This window comes from Lagenorhynchus albirostris, chromosome 10 (assembly GCF_949774975.1).
Source record: "Lagenorhynchus albirostris chromosome 10, mLagAlb1.1, whole genome shotgun sequence".
NCBI lineage: Eukaryota > Metazoa > Chordata > Mammalia > Artiodactyla > Delphinidae > Lagenorhynchus > Lagenorhynchus albirostris.
The window spans coordinates 78366451-78382277 of record NC_083104.1 but is presented as its reverse complement, the minus strand read 5'-3'; the positions used below and the strand labels follow the sequence as shown (position 1 = coordinate 78382277).

Sequence of the window (15827 nt, the reverse complement as noted above, 5' to 3'; positions counted from 1 at the left end):
TATGTTGGGGCAGATGGTAATTACTCAGTCAAGTTAATGCTGGTGAGCGTGGTTCTGGTGGACTTGGAACCCTCAGCATGTAGGATGGCCAGTGACTAATGACTGGTTCTCTATTCAGAGCACCTGCGGATTGGTCCTTAACTATGTGTCTCTGAAAATATAACCAACACCACCAACAAAAGTGAGGCAGAAATTTTCTCTGTTGCCTAACAAGGCTTCAAAAAAAAAAATCCAAAATACTATTCTATATGTGCAATAGAAGAAACATATCTGGTAAACTCTTATTGATTCTTAACTGAGATAACTTAGAATTTGTAATTGCTTGATCTGGACAAGAGTGACCTTGGAACAATGGATTAGAAAGGGTTCCTTCCATTCAGAGTATAAAGCACACCTTAAGGAGCTCATTTAAATGCTTTAAAGTGAACATGCTGTTTTTAAGGTCCTTAGCATTTTAGGTGTTTACATGTAAATGTATAATGCTAATTAGAAATGAGTTCTAGCTATCCGATAATCCAAGTACAGCAGGAATCCCACTTAGAAACACATTATGAGACACTTTAAGTTTCTATATATACCTGAACATCTTGGCATTCGTCAGGTCTTTTTTGGTGGCAAGTGACAGAAAACCCAATTCGAACAAAAAATAAGGGCACTTATTGCCTCATAAAACTAAAACAACTGGAGGCACAGCTGAGTCCAGGTGCTTCGATGAAGTCATTAGGCCTTTGTTTCTCTGCAGCTCTAGGTTCTGCTTTCTCCTGAACTGGCTTCCTTTACAATCTGACTCCTAGAGGTAGAAATAGGCCCCTGTGGCTACAGATGAAATAAGGGCTCTTTTCCAATGACTATTTCTGAGCAAATTCCAACATTTCCCCTCATGAAAATTTCACACCCCCTTTGTTTTTCCCGTTTGGCTTTTAACACTGTCTAACATATTATATACAGTTTATTTGTGATATTTATTGTACTTATTCTAGTGTTTTCCTTAGTAGAATGTATGTACCATGAGGGCAGGGATGTTCATTTTTTTTTTTTTTTTTATTGACAATATCCTAATCCCTACAACAGTGGCTGGACTCACAGTAGGCTTTCAAGAAGTATATGTTGTGTGAATAACTGAATGAAAAGCTTAAGCAGAAGACTCAGGATTAACTTGGACCCTGTTTGGGTCATAAGCCCATCACTGAAGCTGCTACCGTGGCTGGGGAAGTGGTGCTCTTACTGGCTGGGATGGAGCAAGTGTATGATAGACGCCCCCAGAACTACATGGTCTGAGACTGAGAGAGGATGATTCCTTAAAATTAGAGGTGTGTTATCTAACCAGAATAAGAGAATGAGCGAGTAAAAACAATAGCTTGTCTACTTTTAAAATATTTGACAATCTGACTTTTACTAATTTGGAGAAAATTAATAAAATTTTACTGGATATTTCAAACCTGTTTAGTTTGGCTAGGAAAATAAGAAAAATTCCAATCAATTACTTCACTAAGCAAAACCAAATTCACTATTGATAGAAACGCAATTAATAGAAAATTTAGAATTAAAAAATGTCTAACAATATTGTGATATTTTCTAGATTCAATTATATTTAGAAAGTGTTATTGAAAGTATGAGGTTGCTTTGTAAGATAGTTTTTAGTTAGGGGATTCAGGACCACATGGATCTTGATCTGGACTGGCCACTCTTGTGTAAATATGTATCAATACATCCCAGGGAATGGCCAGCTAAGGCATCACTATTGCATATTATGGTTTGGCCCAAGCCAGAGAGAACCTCTCGTGAGCAATGCTGTATCATGTGACTAATTCTTGACTAAGCTATGAAGGGGATGGACAACAGCTTGCATTCCTTCCTTATCCCTAAGGCCACACAAGACACTGGGGACTTTGCCCTTGATGGAAGACAAGTCCAGCATAGCCAGTCAGTCCAAGAAGAGAGGAGAACACACTTGCCCCAGTGCTCAGGGGAGAGCTGGTCTTGCCCACCTATTCCAGGCCTTTCTTGAATAGGAGGCAGAAACCAGGGAGCTTCCTCCTGAACCCTTTTCCCTATCCTTGTAATGGGAGGAGAGTAAAAATAGAGACCTCCCCTTTGTTTGGCCTAGTGAATTTTCCATCCCCTGGGACTTAAAAGCAGAGTCATTGGCATGTTATAAATATTGGTAGTATAGTAGAGTCTTTAGACCATATGAAAGATAAATTAAGAAGGTATTTCTCAAATTAGAAAAATGGATTTGTTTTAAAACCGTGAACTACTTCCTTCTAAAATTCTAACCGTTGATAGAATGAAGTAATGAAAATAGTACATAAGGGCTTAAATTTCCTATCTAAGCCCTCATGGTTGCAAAGGTTTTTCTGTACTTCCTTTTGGCAGTGTTAGTCATGAGTGAACAAGTCTCTGTATTAGTCAGGGTCCTCCAAATAAATAGAACCAATGTGATATCATATATATACATACAGATAGATAGGTATATAGATGGATGTAGATACAGATATATAGATATCACATTGGTTCTGTTTATCCAGAGCACCCTGCCTACAGTGACTAGTGACTTATTCATTCACTAATTCACCTATTTATATATACATTCATATAGATATATATACATATGAAGAAACTTATTATAAGGAAATGGCTCATGTGATTATAGAGGCTGAGACCTAGGAGAGCTGATGTGTATGTAGCTGTAGTCTGAGTCCAAAGGCCTGAGAACCAGTGGAGTCCATGGTGTTAGCTGCAGTTCAAAAGCCAGCAGGCTTGAAACCAAAGAGCCAGAGTTTCAGTCCAAATCTGAAGCCTGGAAGAGACCAGTGTCTCAACTCAGCAGTTAGGCAGGAGTTCCAGCTCACTCAGGCTTTTTGTACTCTTCAGGTCTTGAATGGATTACTGGATGAAGCCCACCCACCTCAGAGAGGACAGTCTGCTTTACTGAAGTCTATGGATTCACATGTTAATCTCATCCAGACACACCTTCCAGACATGCTAGAATAATGTTTGACTAATTCTCTGGGTACCCCAAAGCCCAGTCAAGTTGACGCATCACCTTTACTAAAGTGGATCCCATTTTCTATAACTGACCCTGTATCACATCTTAGACACATAATCCAGGAAGGTAGCAAGCCTCTTGTCTTGACACAAAGCTTTCCAAGGGAGATCCATGTCTTCCTTTGAAGGTTTCTGTAGTTTACTTTCTCCTTCTAGGTCATGAGGATCTTGGCTGACATTCTGCATCTTCTCCAGATGAACTTGGCCTTGCTCAGTCACAGAGCACTCACTCATCTTCCTCTGGATGAGTGTTAGGTGCGAGGACTCTGGAAGTAGGCTGCTTGGCTCCAAACGCCATCTCTACCACTAACTGTCGGGTGGCCTTTGAAAACGTCAACTCTTCAGTGTTTCAGTTTCCATATACAAGTTGGAGAGATGATTCTAAAACATTTCTCATGGTGCTGTTAGGTGGTTTAAATGAAACAAAACATGTAAAGCACTTAGCACAAGGACAGGCATTGAGTAGTTACTCAGTGAGTATTATTATTATTATTATTAATTATATGCCTACAGTTTTGATTTGATGAAGCTGCCGTGCTATTCTAAGAAGGCTGGGATGGTGTTTATTGCTTTTCAGTAATCTGTCATCTGGAAACATGGTTGTCATTCTTGATACCCCCATCTCTATCGTTCCCCGTATTGTGTCCATCACTAGGTCTTGATTTTAATTCTTGGGTAACTCATTTACTTCTCTCCACTTCCATGACTATTACCTTAGTTCATGATGCCATGAACTTGTGCCTGGACTATTGTTTAAGCTTTGTAATTTATCTTTTAGTTGCTATTTTCTTCCCTCTCCAATTCATTGTTTACTCTGGAGCCAGGGTGATCTTTTCACAGATCTGTTCATATCACGCTTCTGCTCAAAACCTTTAGTGGCTTCCTGTTGTCCCTGGGAAAGTCCAAAATTTCTAACATGGTTATAGCACCCTCTCTAATGTAGGTTTCTGCCTGCATCACCTGCTGTGTTCTCCAACCCTCACTTCTCCCTCACTGCGGTGCTTTTCAGTCTTAGTAACCTTCTTTTTTTTTTTTGCGGTATGCGGGCCTCTCAACGGTTGTGGCCTCTTTCGTTGCTGAGCACAGGCTCCGGACCCGCAGGCTCAGCGGCCATGGCTCACAGGCCCAGCCGCCCCGCGGCACGTGGGATCTTCCCAGACCGGGGCACAAACCCGTGTCCCCTGCCTCGGCAGGCAGACTCTTAACCACTGCGCCACCAGGGAAGCCCTTAGTAACCTTCTTTTAGCTTATTAAATGGTTAATGTAGTCTAGATTTTACAATTTTTACATTTTTGAGTACCAAAAGAAATTCAGCTTTGTTGAGTAAATGGAATGCTCCATAGGCAGGAGCATGTGATTTTTCCTTCAAAGAGAATTCTTCCACATGTATCATCAAAGCAATATTATTAATGGTATTGCTTTCAGCCTGATCCTGAAGAAGGAGTATCACTGGATTGGGCATTATATTCAGTATTTGTGAAAATTGGAGTTTTACCAAGATCCTGGCACTTTATAATTTTCAAAGCTGCTTCCCATTCTTTCCTCTCATTTAACTTTCACAACTCTGTGAAGTAGGAACGACTGGGATTGTTACTTTCATCTCAGAGATGATGAAACTGGAGCCTGGAAGGGGAGTTAACTAGTATTCACTCCATCCTCTTCATAGGCTTATGATGCACATGGGCTTTCTGTTATTTTGCATACACATAGCTGGTGTTTACCTGTGGCAGAAAGATAAACAGAAGATACTCCTTCCAGGTTTCTGGAGCATTCTTCCTAATTTTAATTCTTTCAGGTTATTTTGGGATTCTAAGTAGGGCTTTGTTCCTTTTGGCTCCCTTTGTAGTATTCTTGATAGGGGTACAAAGAACCTGCTTCTTCCCCAGTTTGTTCCTTATGTTCAGTATTTTTTATGGCATTTTCTGATTTCTATAATGGCACATCTACAAATATCTTCTTTTATGGTTTCTTCCTTTGATTTCATGTTTAGAAAATTCTCACCTGTACAAAGACTATATAAAAATTTATCTATTTGTTTCCTGGTACTGTTATTGTTTTGTTTTGTTTTTTCACATTAGTGTCTTTAATATAGGGTCAGCAAACGATGGCCCATGGGACAAATCTGGCCCATTGCCTATTTTTGCAAACAAAATTTTACTGAAGCACAGCCATGCCCATGTGTTTAGGTATCATCTATGGCTGCTTCATGCTGCCATGGCAGAGCTGAGTTGCAACAGAGACAACCTGGCCTGCAGACCAAAATCTATTCATTGTTTGGCCCTTTCTAGAAAATGTTTGCCAACCCCTTCTTTAGTCCATCTAGAATTTATTTTGATATAGTGTATAAGTTAGTTATTTAATTTTTTTTTCCAAATGGTCAATTTTCTCAACACTATTGATGCAACAGTGCAATTATGGTATGCTGAAAAATGGCCTCCAAATGTGTTCACACCCCAATTCCTGGAACCCATGAAGGTTTGGCAAAAGACACTTTGCAGGTGTGATTAAATTAAAGATTTCAGATGGGCCCGATGTAATCACATTGGTCCTTATCAGAGGGACACAGGAGGAGTCAGAGGAGAAGGAGATGCAATGGTGGAAGCAGAGAGAGGAGTGATGTGTTTGAAGATGAAGGAGGGGCCACAAGCCACAAGCCTCAAGCCAAGGGATACAGGTGGCCACTAGAAGCTGAAAAAGACGAGGAAACAGATTTTCTTCTCAGAGCCTCCAGAAGGAAGCAGCCCTGTCGACACCTTGATTTTAGCTCAGTGAATCCAATGTTAGAATTCTAACAACTGGAACCATGAGACAGTACATTTGCATTGTTTTTTTGAGACACTAATTTTGTGGTAATTTGTTATAGCGGCAATAGGAAGCTAATACATTTCCCTGGGAATTTTAAATGTTACCTTTATCAGACACTAAATTCTTATTTGATACAGGTACAGATTAATGTCTTTTATAAATAAAGAGCTTTTTAGAACAAATTTAAAATCTGGCGATGGGTGTGAATAGACATATCAGTATAATTAATGCAAATGACCAACATGACTGCATGTAGAGAGGGCTTGGGTTATCCTGTGCTCACAAGGAGGGAGAGATTCTTTTTTATTCTAATGAGTTTTCTCCTATCTTCGCGTCATTAGTAATTACAGAAATGCAAATTAAAACAAAAGTGATTTTTTTCCCCTTAACCATCAACTTCACCAATATTAAAAAGAGTAGTAGAAAGTCTGAGGAATGGGCGTTCACATATACTGCTAATGTGTATAGAGTATGTGCTGTCTTTCTGTAAGGCAATTTGGTAATAATATCAACAGGTTAAACCTAGGCATATGCCTTGATATGGCAGTGTCACTTTCAGGAATTTATACTAGTGAGATGATCATGAGTATGCATAAAAATTACGCTCAAGAATGTTTACATCTTCACTGTTTATGAAAGAAAAATATTGAGAAAAAGCTGAATATGAAGAAATAATGGATTAGTATATAAAATACAGATTTTTAAAGTGGGATACTATGATGTTATAATGATATTAAATAGTATATAATACAATTGAAAAATGTTCCTTCTCCATTAAGAAAATTTCACAAAATGGTATGTACAGAATTATAGCATTTTTGTTTATATGTATATGAAATCTTGTCAACATATGAATACAGGAAAAGGAGGACAGAAAAGACATATATTAACCTGTTGTAATAAGATCATGGATGCCTTTATTGTCTTCTTTTGCTTGTCTATATTTTTATTTTAAACGTTATACATTTATTGCCTTTCTAAAAGAAATTATGTTATTAAAAAATAGCTCTTTCCTCACTGTCACCTCCACTCCACAGCATAATCCATAGCAATGATTCTCAGAACAATTGTCTGTCTGGTCAGAAATGTGTCTGAGTTTTTATATATTTTTTTGACAATGAATAGAAGTGGATGTTAAAGATACTCTACAGAAGTCTTTATCTCTGACCAAGTCAGAAGTCTTTATCTTGCCCCTCTAACTAACGAAATTTCCGCACAGTTCTATAGGGCCTAAGAATGGCATTTGTTGAACTGGCCTGAAATTCACACAGGAGCTAGGAACAGCATTCCGGATGTTTCCACGTATCTCACAATATACGATTTCCTTGGTATTTTGAACTTTATCCTTTGATTCTTCTCAGTCACTTTTAAATCATAGTAGCAACAGTAAAGCTCAGACTGGTCAAAATAAAAAGTTAGCCTTGGGCTTCTCTGGTAGCACAGTGGTTGAGAGTCCGCCCGCCGATGCAGGGGACGCGGGTTCGTGCCCCGGTCTGGGAAGATCCCACATGCCGCGGAGCGGCTGGGCCCGTGGGCCATGGCCTCTGAGCCTGCGTGTCCGGAGCCTGTGCTCCACAACGGGATAGGCCACAACAGTGAGAGGCCTGCGTACTGCAAAAAAAAAAAAAAAAAAAAAAAAGTTAGCCTTTCTTTCATACCTCTAGAAAAGGCCTTCAGTTATAGTAGGGCTCACTGCACCATCCAAATAACCTTGGTTAGCCTTGGTCTAACCCTTTGTGCCAAAAGAATGGCAGACTTCTTAGCACTGGGGACAGATGCGGTACCCAGGTCTTTCATTGCAGGGCATAAATGTTTGCTGAGCAGCTGTGTGTGGAGCCAGCTGATCTGCACATTTAGAGAACGGCTCCATCAGTACCGCTGGAGATTGACCAGTAAGGATGCAGGAGGCTCGCAGTGCACACACACAGCCAATCTCATACAGGATTCCCCTGCCAGGATTTGTCTTCATCCAAGGGAGAAATCACAGCGAGTGATTCTCAAGGGCAGAGGGAAATGGTGCACGCAGAATGCCTCCATTCCATCTCTTTGGTTTGCCAGATAGTCTTGTATTAACGCTAATGTCACAGTCTTCTCTTCTGAAGTAAAGTAAATTGGATCACCTCCGATTCACAAATGGTTTGGGTGCAAAGAATTCCTTTCTAAGTTGGTTGTTTGTAACTTGGAATACATTTGTTTAAAGATGGTTGGGATTAACATATACACACTACTATATATAAAATAGATAAACAACAAGGACCTACTGTATAGCATAGGGAACTATACTCAATATATTGTAATAACCTATAAGGGTAAAGAATCTGAAAAAGAATAGATATATATGTATAACTGAATCACTGTGCTGCACACCTGAAGCTAAAACAATATTGTAAATCAACTATACTTCAATTAAGAAAAAGAAATGCTGATAAACCTATGGTTAAGGGCCTATGTGAGCCCTCAAAAGTGTGTTTTACTTTTCTGTCTAATGCTAAGGGGAGTATAGCAGCTGACCTCTGTGTATACGAATAATTGTGTGGGGAAGCAGGTCCATTTTCAACATGAGATGTCAGGGGCACATCTCTCTGGGCTCTCATCCCATTTGGACTCTACTATAGCAGTCTTTTCCTGTTGAGTACTAGTGACAGAGGGTGCTAAGTCCCTCTGCCCTGAGAGTGGCTTCTGTGGCCCAGAGGTGACATGATGGCCTGGCACAGTGTGGGTTCTGGGAGCAGAGAGAGCCAGCTTAGATGCGAGGTGGAGTAATCAGCAGTAGTCAGCCCTTTCCTAATTCCTCTGGTTACTTATAACCTTCTGCTGTTGTTAGGGGTAGTATATGATCAGAGAATCTGGGCCAGCTGCTGGCAGGGGGAAGGGAACTGAGAAACAGTAGAAAGCCAGTGTTTTCTCTCCACCCCTTTCCTCTCAAAGCTCATATCCTGCTACTCTACCTTCTATTGGCAGATGGATGAAATGAACAGTGGGAAACAGGGCTCAAGTACAAGAAATGCTGGGCAGATGCCCAGAGCTTAAACATTACAAAAAAGAGCAAGGAGATGGGGGAGGAATGAGTCCTCAAGCAGGTGTATGGAGAACTAAAACTTTCCTTCCACTGCATTATTTTCTTTAATTATGGGTAAATACATACCTTCAGTTTTTTGGTTTTCTTCATTCTTCTGATCCCCTTACATTCCTCTTCATCTGCCCAATCTTTGAATGACGATGTTCCCGTGGGCTTGGTCTTGAATATTCTTCATTTATAATATGTACTTTCTCTCAAGAAACCCCACTTATTCCCAGCGTTAACCTTTATGCACATATTTCTTTATATATTGAGGCTCAGACCTCTCTTCTGGCTTCAGACTCAACTTTTTACTTGGATATTCTCTTTAGTATCTAACATGTAACCTGTCTAAAATGGTCATCTAAAACCGAGTATGTCTAAAACTGAATACTACTAGAATATAAAGTACATGAAGGCAGGGATTTTTGACTGTTTTTCTCACTACTGTATTCCCAGTACCTAGAACAGCACATGGCACATAGCACACAGTAGGTGCTCAATAAATATTTATTGAATGGATTTGTTATCTTTTTCCCAAGATGTCCCTGTTGTCTACCGACTTGCATCAGCTCTGGATCTGTGAGGCATTATTAACCTCTTTCTCCTTACCTTTAGAGCCAATCACCCAGTCCTCTTGATTCCCCAAAAGGTACCTCAAATTTTTATACTCCTCTCCAGATCCCCTGCCTTACTCTTATTCAGACCTCCAAAACTTCTTGTCTGATCTACTACATTAGCCTTCTACAAACTGCAGAAGGCTTCTACATACACTTCTTAACTTTTATGCACTTTCTTGCAATCTACTCTTCATGCCACATCCAGTGTGACGCTTAAAACCATAAATTTGATCAAGTAACTATTCTGAATAAGGTTCAGTTCCTTTAAAGCAGGCCAAGAGGGTCCGGCATGATTTGTCCCAGCCACACCATGGCTTCTTACTCATCTGCTCCAGAAACCCCCATCTCCATTCAGTCCCTGGAGCACATCAAGCTCCCGCCTACCCCCCTGGCTGGCTCCTACCCAGCTCAGGACATGACTCAGACTTTTCTCGTTCTCCCTAGCGTGCAGTATATACAGTTTCTCTCTAAGGATTCTCTGCCCTCAGTTTGATATGTGAGCTTACGAACTTAAAATACGGCTGGTCTCACAACAGTATGATTCCTTAGTTGTCATGTGAAATATTTCTTTGGTGGTTTCCAAGCCACTTTTGGAGTAAACTCTAAGCTCTTTGGGAGGGCCTGCGGGGTCCTTCCAGGGCAGGGCCTGCTCACCTTTCCAGGTGCATTCCCACTGACCCTCCTCAGGTTGCCATCCCTGCCATGCACCTGCATTCTGGCCGTGCCACCTCTATGGCAGTTATTTGAGTGTGTCATGTTGGCCAACACCATTGTACACAGTGTTGCCTTTGCCTGGAGGGCTCTGCCCATTTTGTCCTCTGCTCCACTGTGGCTTATCCTTCAAGACCCAGCTCAGTTGTCACGTCTTCTGGGAAGCATTCCCAGAAACAACCCCTGCCTCTGTGTGAGGTGTTCCATGTCTCTTCACTGGCGGACCCTGAGTGTCCCTCTGCCTTAACACTTAACAGAGTGCATTTGTGATTTTTTTGTTTATTTCCTGTACTGTTCATGGACCCTGGAGGACAGTGACTCTGTTCCCTTTACGTCTGTCTTGCCAGTGCTTGACAGATGTTCATCTACACGAAAGGAAAGATAGCATTCATTGTTTTGCTATGGATAACGGTGAAGCTGCATGCGGAAATAAGGGGAAATAATTTACATGTATTTGAGAAAAATATTTCTAGTTCTTTTGTGAATTTCTTTATATTTCTGTTCTGATATGAACATGATTTTGATGAAATAATTCTTTCCTCCCTCTTTCCCTCCCTCCCCTCTCTGCCTTCCTTCCTCTCCCTCTCTCCCTCTCCCCCACCCCCCTTTTCCCCTCCCCCTGCCCTTTACTGATTTGGAAAGGTCTTGGCAGTTATTCACTTGGAATAAATTGAATGATTGAAGTCCTACAAAACAAACAGAGGATAATTAGTGATTTTAAAGTGTGTTAACCCACAAAGATGATTTTCTTTCTCTCCATGACCATTTGGCAAGATGATTCTCTGGGCCTGTGTAATTATGGATGAATGGCACTGAAATGCTTGAACAATAATTTGTAGGAAGTGCAGTTATGAGTAGGAGTAAATGAGTAGTTTGTTGGTTAGCAGGTCAAAGTTGAAAGCCCAAAGAGGTTAAACATTGTATTAAATTATGAGTCAAGAGCATAATCTTTTTTTCTTGTAAGCATATGCGTAAATTACTGAGCTTTTTAAACTGTATTTTTACATGGTTTTTCTTTCTTTCTTTTTTTTTTTTTTGATGTGTGGTACAGAAAGGAAGGGAGACACCTGAGCTGGGTTTCTGAAGAGTTCTGTGAAGTGAAATGACTCACATTTGAAATGTGTACGATGCTGTTTTCATCAGAGAAGTCAGTCGATCCACCTTGTATGGCTTTTAAATAGTATTTATAAAGTAAAGGCTATAATGTTTTGAGTATCAAAGCTAATTGGGCACAGTTAATATACAGTTGCTTCCAGAGGCTAGAATTCCATTAGGTGTCCAGTTCTGTGGTTCTGGATTGAGAAGAGCCAGTTTCAGAACTTGGCGTTGACATCTCCTACTGTGTGATTTTGTCCTGGAAGCGTTATTTTAGCCTATTTTAGTCTCCTAATCTATACAATCTGTCAAAAGGAAAACAAAACAAAGCAAAACCCAGAAAACCAACAGTTCTTACTTCAGAGTAACGCTACTTAGCATAGGTTGGATTTATTCTAAATTCTCAATAATGTTTGTGTTGTTTTTCAGCTTTTTACATGCTGTATATCATATGCTCATTTAGGTATATATCTGATGAGGGTTTGTAAGTGATTGTCCGTATGGCAATAGTCAGAATAATTTAAATCCCTATGAGTTGAATGCTAATCATGAACCCAGTTGAATGTTGTGTTAGAAATTGTGACATTTGTAAAGGAGACGTGAGGCAGTGGCCCTGCATTCAAGGTGGGGCAAGAGACATAGGTACTGTAATAATTACAGAATAACTTAGTATGAAATATATGGTGCTGACTCTAGGTTACATCACTCAAGTCTCCCCAGGCCTCCCTGAACACTCTCAGCCTGTGGATATGTCAATAGTGATAACAAAAGTATTCCTGCTCACCTCCCCCAACTCTCACAGATCCTCCAGCCCTTACCAACATCCCTGCCTGCTTGTTATAGGTGTTCTCATGACAATTTCATCAGTTAGTCTATTTTCCTATTATTTTGGTTTTCTTGGTCATTGTGCTCCCTTCAGGAAGGCAGCTGGGGGCTGCCCTGCTGCCCTTGTTTCGGGTACCTGCCATGAAAATACTGAACACAGGGTGCCAAGGGTGCAGACTTTCCTTGCTGCCCAGGTGGTCCAACCCTCAGGTGTGGGAGGGTTGTGCTCCATGATGGAACCAAAGGCAACCACTGTTGCCACTTGGGGTCCCACCTGACCATCTGGGTGCCAAAACTTTGGGGTGCTTGCTTCTCCGTGTTTCCGTCATGATTTTCCTTCGTCAGTACATATTTATTGAACACTTATTATATACAAGACACTGTGATATGCATTGGTACTATGATGGTGGGCAAGTATAGGTATAACTTCTGCTGCCATGTTTAATAGGGGAGATGGAGAATGACAGTAATAGAGGTCAAACCACATGTGTTAAGTGCTAGAAAGGAGAGGGACACAGTGATATGATAGATTATAAGTCAGGGTTTGACCTAGTTTGGAGGTCTCAGAGGTTTCTCTGAAGGACCAAGTTGAACATCATTCTGAAGAATGAGGCAGAGTGAGTTGATGAAGGAATCCCAGGCAGAGGAGCAGCAGGTACAAAATCCATCTGGAGAGTTCCTGCAGGTTCTTTCCTCAGGTTCAGTCACGGGTCCATGAGAGAGAGCCCATGTCTGAGACAGGCCCCGTACCATCTCTGTCATCCTTTCCTATCTGTTCCTTTGTGGAACTTCTTCTCCCATGCAAAGCAACTCAGTTAAATGGCCCACAATCCAGCCAGACATGTGGCGTGCCTAGTCCCAGATGCACACTGACCTTTTACTCAATAAGAACCCCCCCCCTTATCACTGTGGCGTCTATAGGAGGCAGTGGACATCAGCATGGGCTGAAGTGCTCCCTGACATCCAACAGAAGAGGTGAGGCTTGAGCTGTTTTTAGGAGAGCAGATGAAGGGAAGAAAACTGGGCACCCAGTGGAAGGCATAGAACAGGCAAAGGAGTAGAGGTAGGAATGATCCTGTTAAATGAGAAGAAGTACAGTAAAGAGGCTTCCTGGAATGGAGAGTTTATTCAGGAGTCAGAGACCATACAGTGGAGTCTGATTAAGGAGACTCTTGAAAGTCAAGAAGGGAATTTGTGCCTTTGTTACTGAGTACTGTAGGCAGATACTGCAGGTTAATGAACAAAGAAGGGATGTAATTAAAAAAGAACAATGCATAATGGTCAGAAGAATAAAAGCTGTGTGCAGAGGGTCTAGCTCAGGTGATTATTAAATTTATTTTGACCTTCTCCAGTTTGAGATGATGGTAACTCATCCAAATATCCATATCTGCTCTGTAGCTGCAAATGTGAGGCTGGCACGCGTCAGACACTCAGGTTGATGTTTTAGTCAGACATGTAGAGGTGTGTTGTTTTTGCAATGAGAGTGAATAAATTATGAGATAATTTTACTGCTTTCTAGAGGCTCTGTCAACATTTGAAAGGTCTTAAGTTTATGTTAATAGTTAAAAATTCACTTCAAAGATCCTCTGTGATTTTTTCCATTCATTCTGACTTGACTATTATTTATAAGAATGATTAGCTAAAAAATATCTTTGTTGTGCCTATTCTTGGTTCTGTCACATGTAGCTGCTTGTTGATAGGTGCACAGCAGGTGTTTGTTGAGTATTGACTGAGTATGATGAACCATTGATCACAGCGTTTAATAGAATTTTGTCCTTGACAAACTTTTTCTATGCATATTAGAGATTTTTCTGTGCAGACATTCAAGAACAGATCATAGAAATTCACATATATATGCATATACATCAAAATAGACTTTATTTCATTTATTGTTCCCAAAGGTTAAAACATACAAACTAGGAAAAAAAATAAAATTATTTTCTTTTTGGGATGATTTATGTCTTAATTTTCACCTGCTCTATAATTAGACATTTTGAACTCTGGGAATTTTTTTTAAGATAAAATTATTGCCCAAGTAAACTTCGGAAATTACATCATTAACCCGGAGACCTTCCTAAGCCTAGAACAACATTACTGGTACAATGCCCCCGCCACCCAACATAGACAAATAAATAAAGAGGGAAGTTTAAAATAATTTGAAAATGATTTATTGTTGCTCACCTCTGTAGTTAGAGATTCAAGTATTATTACTTTAGTGCAACAAGGGAGGACAGGAAGTTGCTGTGGGCTAGAGGTAAATTATGATCTATTGCGAAGGAGGAAGGAAATGTGCTGAGGAAAGGAGGAGTTGGGAGTAAGCCTTGTGTTTTCTGAGGTATTGCTTCAGGTAATGGCTGGAAAAAAATCTTTGCCTTGACCCTTGCTGGAAAAGGCCAGAGTAAACTACGAGACTGGTTAAGGAGCAGCGTACTGGTTTGGGGAGGATCAGACGGCTGCACTGGAGCCTAAAACAAACCAAGGTATCTAGAGTCACACGTTCCCCCTTGTTCAGCTTTGCTGAGCCATCCTGTCCTGGATACACCTTGTCTTACAGTATAAGGGGATCACTTAATACCCTGAGACTTAGGACAACCATTCTGAGGGTAATTTTGACTTTTAACTCTACTATTACTATTTGTACAGTGAGTTGAAGTCTTCAGTTTAGAAATACATGGTGAACTTCTACCTTGGAGAGTCTACTTGGAAGAAAGAGGTGACAAATTTCATCCTCAAAACAGTGTGATGCAAGGAGGGAAGAGAGCAGACTAAAATATATTGAGGGTCTGTTATGTGGCAAGGTCCACGCTAGTTGTTTCACAGATATTTTCTCATTGAATCGTCCTAAACCCCCAGGAGGGAAGGCTTTGCTGCTTCTGCTTTGTCACTGAGGAAACTGAGACCCACCTTTAAGTATATCACCCAAAGAAACATAGTTAGACTATGGCAAGAGTGTGATCCAGCTGTAAAATGAGTCTGACTCCACTTCCTGTGTTTTTCACCCCGTATCATTCTCTATCCTGGATTACTTTTATTGTCCCCGTGTGACAGACCAAAAACCCAGTATCCAAAAAAGGGAAGGCATTGGTGCCTGTTGAGCCTGAAGCTTGCTTTCCCAGATTCTTCTTTCACAGGCTTTTTTTGGCTGAATAACATCACGTTCATAATAAGTTTTGAAAATGTCTAAAGGCAGGTTTCCCTCGGATGTGCTTCAGGTTCACTCCCAGAAGTAGTGGTCACCCATCTTCGAGCAGCTGCCTATGCCCGTGACACGGTGTTGGCTCTGGAAGATGCTGTGGACTGGCACGCGGGGGCTGAAGTCACTGTCATCAGTGGGATGGGCGCAGAAGGCGCCAAGCCCTTGGAAGAGACTGTCATTGTGGAGACTGCGCAGAATACAGACCTCCATCTGAGGTCACCCTTGAGGTACTGCATGTCACCTTGGCTCCTTTTAGATGGAAGAAGATGAGGTCTTCACTGTGTTGGTGTCTGACATTTGTTTGTCTTTCGATAATGCATTTTTACATTAAATAATAGTAGACATTTGGACAAGATTACAAAGCATGAAACATTTGGAAGATTAAGACTTCTTAAATAAGTTTCTCTGGTAAGACTCTAGAACTTTCGTCTTGCAGTAGATGGTCAGTGCAATAGTCAGCATAGTTCCT

The 15827-nt window shown here is 40.8% G+C and overlaps 1 protein-coding gene across 1 annotated transcript in view; it reads left to right on the top strand.

The window, feature by feature from the left end:
• Positions 1 to 15827, top strand: part of PKHD1 (PKHD1 ciliary IPT domain containing fibrocystin/polyductin) — a 433598-nt gene that overhangs the window by 162047 nt on the left and 255724 nt on the right. Inside the window, exon 37 of the mRNA XM_060164227.1 lies at positions 15375 to 15585. Coding sequence (XP_060020210.1) covers positions 15375 to 15585 — 211 coding nt within the window. The remainder of the gene's footprint in view (positions 1 to 15374; positions 15586 to 15827) is intronic.